We start from the raw sequence: 19,203 nt of genomic DNA, 5'->3' as shown, positions 1-19,203 counted from the left end.
AAATATTTATGGAAATATTAATGCTTTTTTATTGAACATATAATGAACTACGAGATAAGAGATACTTACATGTCCGACTGATAATTAACATACACAAACTTAAGAGATACATTATTCTCGGTGGTTGATGAAGCCACTCCCCAATAAAAGGAGCAAGAGTCCTGAAAACCAGATCTACACTGGCAGTAATACTCATTACCGTCGCAATTTGATTAGTTGATATTTTCATGTCCATCAGGAAGAAAGGTGTTAGTTGAGAGAAATTTATTTCGGCAAAAATAGCGACAGACATTCCCAACATCATATTTACGTAAATTGGATCTCGCAATAAGTCCAAATCGAAACAGTTTGATATTGTGTTGAGTATTCGTGTTATGGTCGATTTCTTTTCAGATCTATAATTAGTAATAACAATAATAAAGTTGACTAAATGTTGATATTGATGCAATTGAAATATTATACTTTTATTTAAAATATTATACTTTAATCTTTTTTGGACTTATTATATCTCTATTACACTTTTAAATATTTGGAAAGAAAGATCAGCTTAAAAAAATATCCGTGAAGATCCAAAAAATCAAATATTTATTGTAAATATTCTTCCTCAAAAGAAATATCTAATATAATATTTTAAGAAAGAGTATTATTTACTAAATTTATATTGTGTAAATAAATTAAAACTAAAGTTTACCTAAAATGCATTAAATATATAATTTTCTTTAAAAGAACACGTAAGTATGAAATTATGTATTTAAGAATAATATTCATTTTCAAAGTACACTTCTCTGTACTTCGAACTGATTTTTACTATTACATTAAAAATTGTATCTACAGAGTATCTACTTAGCAAAAAATGGAAGACAATTTATAATAAGGGATTATAAAATAAAACAAAAAAGAAATAGTGATAAAATTATAATTATGATCTTGCATAAAAATATTTAAAAAATGGATTAAAAAAAAATTACCTAAAACCAACACTTCTAATATGACGAATTATTAGAAATTTATATTTAAGCTCACATGTACTTTGCATTATACTAATTTAACGTCCAAAACAGATTTCATTTCCTTAAATTTATTAATTTATTAATTTGAATATGAATACATACTTCTCATTACTGTCAATATTTGCATCTGATATTGTGTTTCCATTACTTTGTGCTAATAATGTATCGTTCTCCATTGTAATTTGATGATTATTCATTTCAAATTCATTTATGCTACTGCATTTTCTCAAAGGTTTCTCTTCAAAAATTTTAATACTACTGCCTAGATTAATTGTATCGATGCTTTTAACTAAAACAAGTATATATATTTTCAATTACTTTTTTCTTTCTTCTTCTTTATATTTTAATTATCTTTGTTCCGAAAACATACATACATCGACGATTACGTTGAGTTCTTAAGCGTTCCTTTTCCATTTGGCCATTTTCAATAATTGTATATTTATCAACATCTTTTTCTCCTAAAGAAACTAAAAATTAACATTCCTTTTAATAAGTAATATTCATATACAGTACCATATACATAACAATGAAAAATTGTCGATACTTTAAACTGTTATACTTTCAAAAAAAATATGTAACAATCCACTTGATCTTATTACAAAGCGTAAAGCTTCTACCTTGACTACTTTGATTTCGTCCAATTATTATTATTATATATCATATTAATAAATCGCTTACTATTCAATGTTTCAGATATTTGTCGAGCATAGGGTATATCCAAACCATATATACTTCCAATTTCTGCATCGTGATCGATACTTGAAATAGTAGTTTTCCTTCTTCTCTGTTTATTAGTTAAATCTAATACTGAATTCAGACTTTCTTCGTCGTTGTTCTCTCGATCTGAAACAAAATAAACATTTTAATCTAGAATTTTTACGATTTGATGTAAGATCTGATTAACTATGACGTAAAATAATTACGAATAATAATGTACTTCAAATAACCAATACGATTTTAAATGATCAATAAAAAAATAAAAAGTAATTCCTTATTTTTAATATAATTAATTATATAATTAAATTTGAATAGTAATTACAAAATAAATTACATTATAAATAATAATTAAATAATTTAATTGTAAATTTTTAAATAGTAATTAAATAATTTAATTATAAATTTTTAAATAATAATTAAATAATTATTGAATAAAAACAAAAATTTTGTTTTCCTGTTTGTATTCTCTGAAAAAATTGTTACCTGTCATTTTATTTTCGTTGAATGATTCGTCGTTCACTGTTTCCGATTTTGCATTTTTCGTATGCCATTTAAGTGGATGAAGTAATGAACTACCTACATATCCATGTAGAGTGAAAGCTCCATATAACAATATCGTACCCTAAAATTGAAAATTGTAAAGATTGAAACATTTAAAATAATTTTTCTCCAAGAATTCCAGAGCTTTGACAAATCTATTAATTTTAATTAATAGTTAAATTTTTGTATTATAAATTTTGTATTATAAATCTTCCATTCCGTAAAGAGATAAAGCAATAATTTGACATATTCGATTTGATAAATTGATAATACAATCAGATATTTTAAATAATTTTTCATCACATTGTTCAATGTCCAATTTCAAACTAGAAAACTCATATTTCAATATATAATTCATATTTTAATATAAAACTCACATTTTATTAAATATCTTCATATTTATTCACAGAGTGTTAAATTAAATGTAAAAACAACCACAATGTAATTCTACATCTCTAGATCAGTAGAGATTTGTAAAAAAAGTTCCGTGCAAAATTAATCTTAAATATAATTTTCAGGATTCAAATTTTTTTTCTTTTATATTCTACTCATTGTAAGGACAAACAATCTGCAAATAATGATTTTTACATTTAATTTTTATACAGCATTTTATACATACAAAATAAAATCAAATCATTTTGTTCAATTAAACATTTTTATGATCTCAAATGACTGGCAATTATTCTGTTAATAAATATATTTTATTACTTTAGTTTATATAAATTATATTATATTATATTATTAATTAATTATATTATAAATTATACATAGTATATAAACATAGTATTATATAACATTATACAGAGTATATAAATATTATATTTTTTTCCTAGGCTAAATATGATAGAGTATTTCTTTAAATTATCTCAGAACGAAACAGATAATAACAATAATAACAAGAGTGATTAATAGTTACTGTGTGTTTATTTATTTACAATATCTAATTGTAATCGTAATTATTTTTTAAGTTGTTTGTAATTCTAATGCCAAGAAAATAAGTTTTTTTTATTGGAATATTTATTATTCAAAATATTACACATAGTAGTTACAATGAAATAATTTTTACCTATAATAAAATAGTACTCATATTACACATATTTAATACGAATATTATAATTTCACATCATATTTTAATACAAAGCTATTTCGTTCATATCTTAATGTGTAAATATAGCTATAAAAATTCATATCTTAATGTGTAAATATAGCTATAAAAATTAAATATAATATAAACATAAAAATTAAATTAAATACTTAAAAATACCTGAAATCCATAATATGAAATTAAGAAAGTAGTCACTTGAGGTACAATTATTGGTCCCACTCCAATAAGTGTCATTGCTAAAGACATTGCGCGTCCTCTTTTTTTCGTAAAATAGGAATTCAATGCATACGAAAAAGCAGACAGCGTCATAGTCGTACCCAGTGCTATATAAAAAATAAAAAAAAAAATAAAGATAAATATCATTTCATACATGTCTTTTATGAATTTTAACAATTTATTATCAATTGATATTGATAATAATGATAATACTAATGTTAATAATATTTTTTCATTAAAAAATTCTTATAAATAATTATAATAAGTAATAAATAAATTGTTATTTATATCTATATTACATACTTATAATCTATATTCTATTTTTATAATTTGTTTAAATTATATGTATATTATAATATCATATAATAATTATATATATTATAATAATATATTTGACGCAACAACCTAATTTAGTTTAATATAAATTGTATGATATGATATTATGTAATATAATATAACGTGTAGTTATATATATAAAACTTTAATTTTAAAAAATTTTAAGTTATACATATAAAATTTAATTTAAGCATAATGAAAATGCTGTGTTACCATATTAGTTTTACAAAAAATATTGACGCGTACTTCTACTTTCACTCAATTTTAGCACTTGCAGTATTTTTTTTATAAGGATGTACTTTTCTATAAGAACGTTTGCTTATTGTAAAATAAAATATCAATCTAATGATTGATAATTCTACTTTTTTAATAAATAGTAAAATAAACAAACTATCATGAAACATAATAATTTGTGTCTTAATTGATTGAAAAAAGGAAAAAATAGAAATCTAGAAAGAAGAATAGAAATCTAGTAGAAAAACCCAATACTCATTCAATAGAAAAGAATTGAATAGTTAATATTATATAATAATTATAGAAATAGTTAATAGTTATTATATAATAATTATAGAAATTTCATGCATTTATAGAAAATCTCAAAATACAAAATTGCAAAGTGCAAAATTCACAAAATACGAGGAAATCTATAAAATGTTTATAGTGAAATATCCAAGCGCTTTCTAAATTTTAATACGTAAATTAATTTTCCTTTGAGTTTCCATCCTTTCAATTATGTTTTCAAAAATATCATTCGTAATCTACTAACATATTCTTTTAATTATATTTAATTATTTATTTAAATACATATTCTATCATAATAGCATACAATGTAAATTTTACTTACATGCGAGTATGCCATAAGATATCATTAAAGTGGTAAAAGATTTGGCAAATGCTGTTGTAATTATTCCACTACTCAAAAAGGTACTACCGACCAGAGCCATTTTTCTATATCCGTAAATTCGTAAAAAAGGACCATTTACCAATCCAAGTATCATACCAAAAGCTAAGTTCGTATTAAGGATGATCGTTCCTTCCGTCGCATTGAACCCCAAACGAGGAAAAGTATCTTTGAATATTAATCCAAATCCTTGCATAATGGATATAGTACATATCTACATATAAGAAAAATTCCGTATTATTAACAGTATACAATGTTAAATTATACTAATTGATAAATATGTATTATTAATAATCGTAAAATATGCGATATAATTTTAATCATATTACATATGTAATTAAATCTTCAAGTATAAACTACTCAATAATAATGCATTATTTTTATCAATGGAAGAATTATATAGAAATTATTATTTTACAAGCAATCGATGCTTAAAATCGCTCGAAGAAATCAAAAATAATTATCATCCCTATGATAAAATAACAATATGACACTATCACGTAACTAGTAGGAAAATATTAATCGAAAATCAATTTTAATTAATACATTTTGTAACTAGAGATAAACAAATGTTTCGATAGAAATTTTATTTTAACTAAGGGAGATACATAGCAACATTTTATCAGAAAAGATTGGTATACTTTGAACTATGATAGCAGCGCCAGTTTGATTCTATTGATTTTTACAATTTCGCTATTTGATAATAGATTCTATAAATTTATTATTAATTTTAATTGTTTATTAACGTACTCCATTTAATGAATATGCCAGGACAATCATCCAACCCCAGCTTCCATCTGGAGGTAATTTGGTAGTTTCTGATTTATTCATCTTGTTAGTCCTTTCTTTATTATTCAAACGTACACCATAATAAAATGTTATTGCAACAATTTCTTGATATTTGACAATAACGATGTATTAACCTTTAAATAATCTTCTTCACGATTGTTTAGTTAACTTATTTTTTAATAGTTATATTACTTAATACTATGTTTCGTACACTCATAATATTTAGAACAACAAATAACACTGTTGCAATATAAATTTTCTTAAGATTAATTTAATTAATTTTTTAGTAAGTACGCTAAACTTTTTGGTAATAAAACACATAAATTAGAAATCACTCTCACACTTGAATAAATAAAAAAAATCACATTGTTAATTATATTATTACGTTATATCTCACAATTTCACAATGATATTTGTCAGGTAAAATTGACACAATTTTTGTAACAAAATACATTAATTTCAATAAATTACGTTAACAGTCATATTTCTAACAGGTTTCTAAGAGATGTTAATACAAAGTGAATGCTTATTATACTTCGATTATACTTATTATACTTCGATAAAGGTAAGTACTTGTGATTAATCTAATCTTTGATTTTATACTGCTTTGTCATTGCATATCACAAAAACAGGCAAGCTTATTACTAACATAAAATCGTAGCAAATGAAATTTAATTTTAATTTAATTTTTAAACAATTAAATTAACGTTTATCATTTTAATAAAACGAGAAAAAATACAGCAAAAATAAATGAAAAATGAAAAGTTAAACAACATAATACAATTGTATTAAGAATAATACAATTTATTCAGATTCTGAAATAGTAGTATAGTAAATAATTTTTTATTAAAATTCAAAAAAATTTTTAATCAAATTAAAAAATTCTATAATAAGTAAGTTTAAGTAATTAACTTCCATCAGAAATTAAATTGATATTGTATAAATAAAATTACAATCTCTCTAAATCATATATATTTAATAAAAACTTTAATAGCTTTTATAACTTGTAATAATAATTAATTCAATATGCTATGACATTAGTTTTTAATTATATATATAACATTAGTTTTTTTTTAATTCCCAAGAATTTAATTTTCATTCTGTATGTTTTAAGACAATTCTAAATTTTAATTATTATTTTAATATTAAATTATTTTAATTTTTTTGTAATATCAAATACTATATTATTTAATTTTTGTGACATTTTACGATCGAATTCATTCCATACAGTGCTATAGTAGTGCACTATTTTTAATCAGGATTCTGTAATGTGTGATCAAGAAAATAACGATATGTTATTTTTTTCTATAAATTGTTTAAATACCTTAACAATATACTTTGAGGTTTGATTAATCTCATTGAAACATTATTAAATTAAAATATGTATGTCGTTTCCATCGAATATTAGCACTCGTAAAAATTAATTGCGAACTTTTTCGTCATTGAAACAGCCTGATGTCGTTATAATAACAGAGAATCTTTACTGAATTTCATTTTTGCGTTGATAATAATTTATTAATTTAATACTTACGACGTGAACATATTAAAAAAACATTTATTTATTTGATAGATGAATAATTTCATAGCATAAAAAGGTAATTATGATATAGAATGACTTAATTTCAGATTCAAAATTTGATATTAATTTCGTACAATTCCTGCATACACAAAATGATATATATCGAATTACTTAACGAATCAGATTATGACGAAATTGCTCGCAGGGTTACTACAAAGATAGACAATCAAAAGTAATCATATTTATTTTTTATCTCTTAGAAACTTGTATTTAACTTTTCGAAGTTAATATATTTACTTAATTCAAGTATTATAACATGTACATGTTTATAAATAGTACTTTTATTTCAAATAAATACAAAATATATGTTTTTGTTTATTTGTTCATGTCAGTTTAAAGATTATTTAATTATAGTGTAACCATATTATATAAATTTAACACATTATCGATGCAATTCAATGGGAATGATCTAATTGTAAGTTGAACTGAAACTTCTTTCTACTAACTTAAGTTACGACATAATAAATAAATAAATAAACATTTTTCTTTGCAATTTTAATAGATACTTTTTTAGAAACTTTTCTGTGAAATACATGTACAATTAAATATACTAATACACTTTGATCAGAGTATTTTATACGTGAAAGGCAATATTTATCTACAAGAGAAAAGGAAGCAGAATTTTTCCATTCATTCCATATTGAACGAAAAAGAACAGGAATAATACTCCGAGTTAAAATAGCACGGACAGTCGATGTTTTAAATGTTTAATTTATTTGACATTTGTTTTTCTTCTTCCGTTTTCCTTGATTTTCGTTTCACATACCAGATTTCTGACGACCATGAAATTACAGTCAAATACGTAAAAATATTTAAACAGTGAAGCATAATTGCGTAATTTGAAGTTACATCTTTAATCCAACCTACTACTGGTCCTAAGGTCAATGCAATAATACCGCTAGTTAAAAGTTGGATACCGGTGGCGCCCGGAAGCCTTGATAGAGGAACATGAGTAGGGATTACAAGAGCCATGAAAATTGTTCGCAAACCTTTTCCAACACCAATTAGAGCCGCAATTGCTAAAGTAACTCCAAAATCTTGAATGTGTGCTAGTGCTAGAAAAAATTGATAAAAATATACGAATTATTTATCTTTCTACCTGCATAGTATATAATATATAATGATAGATCCTGACTACAAACTCTCCGATATCTGAACTCAAATTATACAGAGTATGTAAAACTACTATCCAAACAGAATATTTACTAGTAATAAACAATCTCGGTTTTGTTTGAATAAAATATTTCAAAAATGATTATTTAAATAACCTATCATCTTGTTTGATTCGATATTATCTTGAAATAATCCTACGTTAGTTTATTTAAACAAGCAAATGACTTTTCTCTAAATTATTTGATTACTTGGCTATTATAACATTTTATTTCATTTTATATTTTGTAACCGTTTCCAAATTTCTCAGCTTCTGATTCTATTGTATAAAAGAATTTTATTCTATATTTCTTGATTCTATTATCAAAGGATTTTACTCTATATTTCTTGCCCGCTTGATATATCATTCGATCACACTCTATATAAACCATCAAGTCTCTTAATCTTTTGATATAAACGCTGTTTTACTGTACAGTATTCGAAAAGTAAAATTTTTAATCCACATTTTTTGTTTCGAAAAATTTTATATATTTTGGATATATTATTATATATTTTGGAACATTGCAACCTAAAGATCATTTTTGACGAAAATAAATAGATATTTGTAAAAAAGTAATTGACTCTAAGGTGACCAGGTAAAATAAAATTAACTGAAATATCTTTTTTTTTACTTGTGTGAGAAATTTAATGTTTGTGGCTGTATCACAGATATGCGTATGTGAATAAAATTAATTATAATGATGTCCGTAAATACTTGGACAAAAAATTTTGCTTCCCGAATACTGTAGTATTGCCATCTTTTCTTATACCAATTTATTTTATATGTATTATATTATGTTGTGACTTTTTATAACTGCAAAGAAAACTTATTAAAATATGAGGTACAAAATTTTACTAAAAACAATATGGAGCAAGTAAGAGATTATGTTATAATATTAATCTCATATTAGCCTGTGGATTTTCATACATTTCTAAATTTTGATTGCTATGTGTCATAATAAATATTCTACATATTTTCGAAATTTTATATATTTCTACATATTATGCACACTGCCTGCATTTTTCCAATTTTTAATTTCTCATAAATAAACAAATCCATAGTCTACTCATAATATTAATTATGAGATTATAATAAATCAATGTTTCGTTTATGTGTGACGAAAATGCCATAGACATAATTTGCCTACAAACTGACACAACAAATGAAAAAATGATGAAATTATACTGATGCTTTGAAGCACAAAAAGAACACAACTTTTAATTATGCTAAAAAGATTTTCAATAGTCTTCCCAAAAAATAAAATTTTTAAATATTGAAATAAATATTGAAATCTGTAATATTCGAGTATTACACAAAACAAAACTGATGATTTTGTATACAAGAATCCACATTTAAAGTAATAAGACAATATATTAATAAATAAATATTGATATTTAAATATTTTAATATATTTATATATTGAATATATGTTAAATATATTATTTTAATATATTTATATATTGAATATCAATTAATACTGGAACAATCAACAACTAAAGCCTAAAATTAAAAAATTTACATCTCTAAAAATACATTATATATTTGTTAAAGATATCGTGTATCGAACAAATGGTACGGAACATCACTAATCTAAAGCAGAAGATCTCTGATGCCATTGCCACCACTGATGAGGGTATGCTACAGCGAACATAGAAATCGAGTACCGTCTTGATGTGCTTCGTGCAACTAATCATGTCCATATAGAGATATATTAAATGTAGCAAAAAAAAAAAAAACTTAAATATATACATTTCATTTTTTAATAATTTCCACTTATCTGTCTTTTCATTTGCCTTTGTAATAAATTTTTGAAATTGTAAAGAGACTTTATGGACACTCTGTATATCAAATAGATAAAGGCTAGGACTTTACAGATGTTTTACACGCCACGTGTAAACACTATATCATATTCAATAAGAATCAGTTCAATTCTTCTGTCATCTAGTCAACAAACTTCTACTGTCATGTAGTCAAATATACAGTGTGTTCTACAGCATGCAGAAGTGGAACAAAGAATGATTATTCATGAAAAGGTAAATCGAAAATGTAAAATAAAATTTTTATTGAAATTTTTAATGAAAAATAAAATTTTTCCATTTAATGCATTAACTCATTAGCGCCCGTTAAAAATCTGGAATTATTGTGATTGATGTTTTTTCAAAATTTCATTAGAAGGATCTTAAATGAAGGATACATTTGAAAATTAACATTATGCGTCTATTGTCGAAAAAAAGAAAATGATGTACTTGCTTGAGTTCTTTCATATTTTTCAAATTGATAATATTGTCATTAAAAGACAGACTATGCGAATATGTTATGTAAACATTATTTTTAAGAAAAGAAATATATGTACAACATACTTATCTGCAAATATTTGAATAAAATTGATTTTGTTTTTGAATGTTATACATATCAAGAATTTTTGAATGTCATACACTGACAAAATAACAAACAGATATAATTCAAAGTCCAACATCTTGAAATCATTCTTTAAGTACAACGGACGTTAAAATACATAGTCTCTACTTCAGAAAAGAAAACGTGAGGATGTGTAAAACGTCAATGAAGTTTCAGTCAAAATGAATATCAAAATGAGCAAAAGTTTATAATCTTATTTTCTTAGTTATTACTAAGACATTTTCAATATCTGTAATTATAAAACTAAAAGAAGAAAATTACTAAATTTCAAACAAATAACTATTAATTCCTTACCGATCCGACCTGTTGCCATTCCGCAAATACCGACTAGGAAGAACGTCCTGTTCTGCCATCCAATAAAATTGGCAATAAAAGGAATTGTCAATCTAGTGAACACATCAAAACCAGCAAGAATCGACATCACGGTTGCAATTTGATTTTTTGAGAATCCATATTCACCCAATATAAACGGCGTTAAAAGTGAGAAATTCATTTCTGTGAAATTGGCGAAGGTGATACCCAACATCATATTTACGTAAACAAGATCACGAAGCAGATCTAAATCGAAAAAAATCATCAGCGCTTCGAGAAACGTTTTCTTCCTAATTTCTTGGACAAGTTCCTAAAATGAATATATTTTTCTATTTGTTGAATACATTTTACATGATTTAAATAATATTATTTATTACTTATTGTCTATTATTGTTCATTGTTCATGTTTGTTCACTTTTAAATGATTAAAACTTAAAACTTACTTCTTTCAACAGTTGATCAGTTTCAACTTCTTCGGGTAGCTTTTGTTGGAATTTATGATCACAATTTGGATTTTTGCAATATTCAAAGTCTCCATTTTCGCAAGATTCGTCAACGATAATCAACGGGGCAGTTGATGGTTGATAATTCGAAAATCTTTTTCGACTTTTTTCCGTCTCGCTATTTTGTCTGTAAATAATTATGAACAAATATTGAAGCAATAGAAGAAAAATTGTTTAGAGACAAGACAATATGAAATGTATATTTAATGCTTACATATTTATATTTATATTAATTAACATAATCATCATATAACATATTTATTACAAAATAAATGTATAATACGCAGTATATACAAAATTAGAAATTATAAATACGAATGATTCATTTAACGATTAAAGTATTCGAAAAGTGAAAACTTGATATTTAAAATAAAGTTTTTATTATCTAACATTAATATACCATCAAATTACCATCATTAATACGATTACTAAAAACTGTAGAAATACAAGAAGATATCATTAAAATAGGTATTATTTAATTAATACTGTATACAATTATATAATAAAAATAAATTACTAAATTTGTAAGATTTGACAGTAAATATATATGTATTTACCTATTAAGACTTCTTAGCGACATTCCTCTATTGAAACTGGATTGTCTACTTAAATTTAACGATGGTGTCCGGCTTTGATTTTTTAAAGAGCTTTCCTGTTTTGATAATCTAGACGTTATCGATGTAGTTGAAGTATTTTTTCTAGAAAACCTATTTTATGTTTTTATTTTCTACATTTTATTATACATATGTAAGTTATGTAATTTAACAAATACGTAATAGAAAGCATATACAAATATAATATATAAATATATAAATAAAACATTTGTATATTAAACAATTTTTAGTTTCTATTTAACAATTTTACAAAATTTGTAATGTTTACTTTATAAAAAATATATTTCTATTTTAAACTTCTAGGGCTTCCAAGAATGAATTAATCTACATAATTTAAGCAATAAAGAAAATTTGAAGAGATAAATCTTTAAATTTTTTTTTTAAATAATTTTTTCTAATATTGTATATTATATAGATATCAGTTTATTGCAATAAAAATTGATTTATTATATCTATACGTATTTTTTTTCTTATTATTAATAATAAGAAAATAAATTTACGTATTAATATACCATTAATAATTCTTATATGCTAAATAATTAAAGTAATTAATTATTAAGATATAATAAAATAATAAAACAGTAAAATATAATAATTATTAATGAAATAAGGTATAATATATAATATAACAGGTTATATTTTAGCATATATTTTAAATTTAAAGTTTAATGCTAAATTTCTAGCAATAATATTAAATTTTAAAAAAATCATTCGTATTAAATTAAACTGCTATCCTACTTTTGTTATCATTCTCTATATTGTATATTTATAATGATTTACTATATATACGATTCACTATGTACTTCAATCTTTATTATTACTTTATTCATACGTACCATCCGTCATTAGCTCGGGACATCATCGGTGTTCCAGGATCTATTATGTCTATACCGGAAGCACCATCTTCTTCATCGTCGTAATACAAATACTGACTTCCAAATTTTTCTTTTACAAAACTCAAAGTACCACCACCTTGCGTATTCTCAGAAAAATTTTCTAACGGTTTATTTTGATAAGTATTTTCGTAATTTTTATGACTATCCTATAAAAAATATGATTGAATTTCACTAATCGTTAATAGTTATAATCGAACAATATCTTTTAATCTTCTTGCTGTTGTGTTTTCTTTTAATTTATTTTAACACTTAACGGACGGGTTGTTTTTTCTCTATCTTTTTCAGTTTCCGGTTAATTTTTTAAGAAATTAAATAAAAACGTATGTATGGTTTTAAATCGTTAGGCATAAATAAGAATGAAATGGGTATAAAAATAAGAAACTAACATAGAGTAATCAAAATATAAGGAAAAACGTAAATCTACGTGGTTTGTCCGTTAAGTGTTAGGAGATCTTGAAAATAGATATGTACATAAATATTGCAAAATTTATTTGTTTAAAAAAAGAATTAATAAAAATACATATCTTGAAGAAATAATTAATATTTTAACTATTTTATATTTTATATCAAACATTTATTATGAAATTTACTATTAAATAATTACTATTAAATTTGTTATTAAATAATAAGATTATACCTTATCAGTTATTAACAATTCTTCAAGCTTCACATTTTCGTTATTGAAAGTTGTTTTTGTATTTTGTCTTCTTTTTACGTGCAAAGAAACAGGTTGTAACAGGAGAGCACAAACTACAGCGTTAAATGCAAGACCACCAAAAATAAGAACGGTACCTTCCATGCCATATATTGGCATTAGTAATGTAACTATCTAAAAATTAATATAATTATTAGTTTTGTCTTATTTTGTATTAATTGTTCTGTAATTAATTTAGTTAAAAAAAGCTATGAAAAATATTATAAAAAAATGTTGTTTTTTTATATGAAAAAAATCTGATAGAATTAAAATAATTATATTTATATTCTCTTTTATTATATAATTTTATGACACACTTTTTTATTTTTTTAAATATTTATTGTCATACATAATACAAATTTTTTAAAATTATATTTTTTTCATAAAATTGATACTTTTACAGATTTATAGACCATACTTTTAAATTCTTGAATAATTTCCTAATGCAATCATAAAAAACGTTTAATCTTGACATATTATTAACCACGAACACAATTTATGTCTCACGACTAGTAGAACAATCATATATATATGTATATGTATAAATGTGAGTCCTTGGGCTATCTAAATATTATTCGACATCGTTTTGTACTCTTGTTTTGTTAGAAAATATTCAATTTCATTATATTTATAGAAAAATTTTATATGTAAAATCAATAATTAGGAATTACGTTACGTGACACTAATTTCTATAAAATTAAACAATTTTTAATTGAAAATTATATGGAATTCTTTGAATATCTGATCTTTCTATCTGACTTTTTATTTATTTATATTCAAAGGTTATCATTCTTTCATCTAAATTATAATTACTTGTGGCATGATAATTGGTCCCATGCCTGTACAGGTCCAGCTAAGACCAACAGCAATTCTTTTTCTTTTTTTAAAGTATGTATTTAAAGCTAAAGCATTTGCCGACATTGTTATACCAATTCCAGTACCTAAAATCGGGAACGTAAATATTAAATACCTACATTATCAACAAAATATCATTAAAATTTGTATACGTTTTGTCATATATGTATTACAGGTTCTTATATTTTTCTTTATTCTGAATTTATTCGTCTCCTATTGTCATCATTAACTTACCATATAAAATTGAAAATACAATTAAAACTGCAGTAAAATTTTTCGTCATTGATAATACTGTAATTGATATAGCGCAAATTAAAGCGCCTACGAAAGCTATTTGCCTGTAACTATATTTTCTAAAAAGAGGGCCATTAGCTAAACCTGCAACGTAAAGTCTATTAATGAACACCTGATAAATTGATTCACTTATTTCTGTTGATAATTACGAAGATATGTATACAAGAATAACAATTAATAATAATGATATTACAATTAATATAATAAAAAATTAACATTATACAATGTAAAAAACATGCTAAATTACGTTTAACATAAATGAATTATAAATTAAATTTTTATTTTATAAATTGTAGAGGACATTACTTGATGTCTGAACAAATAACTAATTGTAAGCTGTATCATTCCTATTTTCAATTCTTCTCAAAAATTGTGTAATAGCAATGAGAATTATATAACAATAATGAGAATTGTTTCAAATCAATTAAATTCAATAAAAATGAAATTTTCTTTCGCAACATTGCATGACTATTATAGATGACATAAAATGATAAATAATGATTATATCTAACAGTGAATCATAAGATAATGAAAAAATACAAAATCTCCAATCGGTATTAAGATAACATCATATTACTTTTTATCAATAAATTGATAAATACGTTAAGAGCTGATAGTATTATGTCATCATGTTCAATGACGAAACGTTTAAAATAATTACAGACGAACAATTAAAGACGAACAATTAGAAAATAACTTACCAATGCAAGAAGTTACTGCGAAATTTATATTTAATATAGTTGTCGTTTGTGACGAATTGATCCCCAATTCTGCGAATCTGTCTTTAAATATTAATCCGAAAGATTGCAATATCGAAAATATACAAAACTGTAAGAATTGCAAGTCAAAATTGAATTTATTTTTAGTAACTGATAATTTTCTATGTAAAATGTTTCTCTGCATTAAAGATACTCATAAGTTAATAAGTTAATAATCAATTATAATAATAATTAAATTAATAATAATAACAATATAATATAATAATATAATATAATATAATTAAATTGAATTTATATTTAAAATAAATCATTACAACATAAAAAACAAATTTTACTTGAGAAGGAACTTTTAGAGTAAATGTTTTTCATTATATTAGATTAGATTACTAATTTAACGTTTCACCATAAAAGAATTTTTAAAAACTTGATATGTACTATACGAAACATTTCTTAAAATTAATCATAACTTACATTAGACAATCCAGCTGCTACTATTATAATCCAACCCCAGCCGCCATCAGGTGGATCAAAATTTTCATTGGAATTTGTATTTACATTTTCTGTCTGGTCTTTTAATTTTTTTTCATTTTCATTAAATGCTATATTTTGTTTGACAGACATGTTTACGTGGCTGAATTTCACATTTGCATGAAAATTTATACATTTATTAATTTCACATTGATTTCTTAGTATGAACTAGTGTCTAAAAAAAGCATTTAACATATTATTAGACATATAAGTTATTTTAAATCAAAACTAATGATTATTTTATTTATAATTTTTATTAATTAGTTTAAAATAGTTTATAAATAAGATAGTTTAAAAATTCTCTCACATTAATTCAATTACTAGAAAAATTTTTTTTATTACTTAAATTTAATACTTCGAATTATATATTTTTGGGATAAATATTTTATTATTTCATACGTTTATGATATGTTGAAATTTCATTGCAATAAATCGAAGAAATTAAATCATCTTCAATTTATTACATATTACTAAAGGTATTATTAGAAAATTTATAAATAATGCTGCTATATACTGAAGGTTTTCATTTCACTTTCATTTCTACTTGAGTAAATGCTTATTTTTGGAGCACTAACACAATTAACATATAAATTAGATTGTAATATATTTTGTTGTGTTAAAATAAGATTCTTATTAAAAACTCAGAAAATGAAAATAATCCTCGAAAAACAGTTTGCATATACGAAGTATAAAGAAGTATAAACTGAGTATAAACTGGCGTATGTACGATTGTGATACAAGATATATACTACACTTCGTACACACTGACTCACGTTTAACAGTGGCCGAGATTAATATTTGACAATATTTCTTAGCTTCCAATTGTGCACCTTGGAAGTTATGTATATATTCAATGATTGCGTCAGAACTAAATATTATCATGATTAGCTCATCAAGTGTAAATTTTTTATTTGCAAAATATTCTCATGTTGTAAAAACATTTACATAAAAAAAGCGATAATATTTTACCAATATAGTGCACGCTTATCAGTATAGAGGTAAGCAGAGAAACAAGTGAGTCACCTAAGATTAGAAACTAAAAAATTTTCTAAATGATTAATTATTGAAAAATATTTTAGGCAAAAGTTGAATAATTTTAAAAGAAACATTAATTAATATAATTATTTTTTAGTGTGGATGCATAGAAAGCGTTTGAAAGTCAAATTTGTTTCTTTTAAGTAAAATCATAACTTCTCAATATATTAATCGTACAATAATATATTAATTGTATATTTGTCAATATACTAATCGATTCAACTCGTCATTTCCTATAAAAAGAATATACAACCATTAATTCAGAATATATTTTAATTAAAATATTGTAGTACGATACTTGTTCAAAGTCGAATTTTTTTGCTTAATTAATGCTTTTTAAATGACAGGTGATGTTTTGTTTCTCAGATTATCTGTTATTTTGAAACGTTTAACAATAATTCTTCATTTACTAACAATATCGAAATGTATTCGAAACTAATTTTTAAATTCTCGAAACTCGAATCCGAAACTTTGTAAGGTCTCGAAACTCTTGAAATTTTAAATGCTAGTTTTATTTTGTAAAAGAAATTTCTTGTTTTAATAACTCCAATTAATATTTTTTAATATAAATTTCTATCGGCTAAATAAAATACAAAACAAAAACATAATAACACATAAAAATTTTTGATCCAGATTCTTATTTAAAGATATTAACATTCGGACTCTTTCTGACTCTAATTTACTTTTTTTTTTATCGATTATACTGGATATATTAAAAAGTCTTTCAGAATATTATTGATGGTGATATAATAAAATACTTTTTTGATACTTTCTTTAAATTTGGATATTTTATGTTATCCAACGGAGAGTTATGTTTCAAGTTCAAAAAGAGTGACTCTTGAAGGTATTTTTTTTTTTATTTCTTTTTCTTGTAGGGACTTATAGGAATCTTATAGAAACTGTTTATGAACGAAGTAAAAGAAATTATTTATCAAAAGAAACTCCACAACCATAAATTTTATGGTTTCCAACGTCTAAAAAATTTTCTATTGCTGCTTCTCAATTTTTAGCATTTAATTGCAAACTATTAATTTCATCAATAAGTAGTAATTTTGCCTGTCTGAAATTGTCTTCATTTTGAAATACACTTGCTTTAAATTGTAAATTTAATATGATTGCTAGTGTACAGTTTCTCTCTCTCTCTCTCTCTCTCTCTCTCTCTCTGATTCATTGTCTTTCAAAAACATATCGGAAACTTTATCTGAAATTAAAATTTAACTTAAACTTTTGGATAGCACTAATAATGCTATTTACTAAGGGAATAATTAGTTACGAAGATAGCCTTGTCACATCTAAGATTTTAATTATTTCTCTAATAACTACTCATTATCGGAATGAAATATCTAATTAAAAATTTAAATTTAATGCTTAAGAAAAATAGCTTATCTTTATTCTACGAAACAAAAGAACATATGAAGCTGAGAATTCCATCTTATTGATTGATCTTGTATTAAGCGACAAGATTTAATTCTTCCTGAGCTATTCGTAATACTTTCATTACTCTGGACAAATGCTTAAACTGTCGAACTATTTTATAACAAATTAGTTACTTGACATTAGTTTTGTTCAATAATCCGTTTTCAATGACTAATTCAAATTAATGAACAAGATACACAAATAAACGCAGCGCGTTCTAAAGCTGCAATGATATTTGGCTCGTTATTCCTCATAATATACAAAATTCCATTGTTCAATAGTTTTTATGATAAAGGTTTAAATTGCATATGTTTTACGTGAAATCTCTTGAAATGATGCACTGTAAACATAAATGTGACACAATACATATTCAAAACTTTTATTCCAAAAATATATTGTTAAACTAAAATAATCATTAGAAGATTAATGTCCACATATCAGTTATAACTCCAACAAACTCCACTTCTTCCAATAATTTTTGAACTTTTATTTTGATTTCTTCATATAACTCTGAGACTGTTTTATTTGTTTTAAATATTTTGTTGTAATAGTATACCTTGGTTCAAGATGGTTAAG

At 23.6% G+C, this 19,203-nt stretch overlaps 2 protein-coding genes across 2 annotated transcripts in view; both read right to left on the bottom strand.

The window, feature by feature from the left end:
- LOC122533890 overlaps positions 1 to 6,122 on the bottom strand; it is a 32,619-nt gene extending 26,497 nt beyond the window's left edge. Inside the window, exons 1-8 of the mRNA XM_043664020.1 lie at positions 5,576 to 6,122; positions 4,769 to 5,039; positions 3,532 to 3,695; positions 2,211 to 2,349; positions 1,689 to 1,853; positions 1,385 to 1,477; positions 1,113 to 1,299; positions 70 to 395 (exon numbers count right to left, since the gene is read on the bottom strand). Coding sequence (XP_043519955.1) covers positions 70 to 395; positions 1,113 to 1,299; positions 1,385 to 1,477; positions 1,689 to 1,853; positions 2,211 to 2,349; positions 3,532 to 3,695; positions 4,769 to 5,039; positions 5,576 to 5,656 — 1,426 coding nt within the window. The 5' untranslated portion in view covers positions 5,657 to 6,122. The remainder of the gene's footprint in view (positions 1 to 69; positions 396 to 1,112; positions 1,300 to 1,384; positions 1,478 to 1,688; positions 1,854 to 2,210; positions 2,350 to 3,531; positions 3,696 to 4,768; positions 5,040 to 5,575) is intronic.
- A 1,438-nt stretch (positions 6,123 to 7,560) lies between these two features.
- On the bottom strand, positions 7,561 to 16,334 carry LOC122533894. The gene is made up of 10 exons (XM_043664030.1): positions 16,120 to 16,334; positions 15,631 to 15,757; positions 14,870 to 15,013; positions 14,594 to 14,721; positions 13,724 to 13,915; positions 13,027 to 13,232; positions 12,134 to 12,283; positions 11,517 to 11,703; positions 11,056 to 11,383; positions 7,561 to 8,248 (listed from the first exon to the last, which is right to left on the bottom strand). The coding sequence occupies exons 1-10, from the start codon at positions 16,267 to 16,269 to the stop codon at positions 7,893 to 7,895; spliced, it is 1,968 nt and encodes a 655-aa protein (XP_043519965.1). The 5' UTR covers positions 16,270 to 16,334; the 3' UTR covers positions 7,561 to 7,892.
- Between the last annotated feature and the right edge of the window lie 2,869 nt (positions 16,335 to 19,203).

This window comes from Frieseomelitta varia, unplaced genomic scaffold, assembly GCF_011392965.1.
Source record: "Frieseomelitta varia isolate USP_RPSP 00005682 unplaced genomic scaffold, Fvar_1.2 scaffold_560, whole genome shotgun sequence".
Taxonomy (NCBI): domain Eukaryota; kingdom Metazoa; phylum Arthropoda; class Insecta; order Hymenoptera; family Apidae; genus Frieseomelitta; species Frieseomelitta varia.
This window is presented reverse-complemented; position numbering and strand designations above follow the sequence as displayed.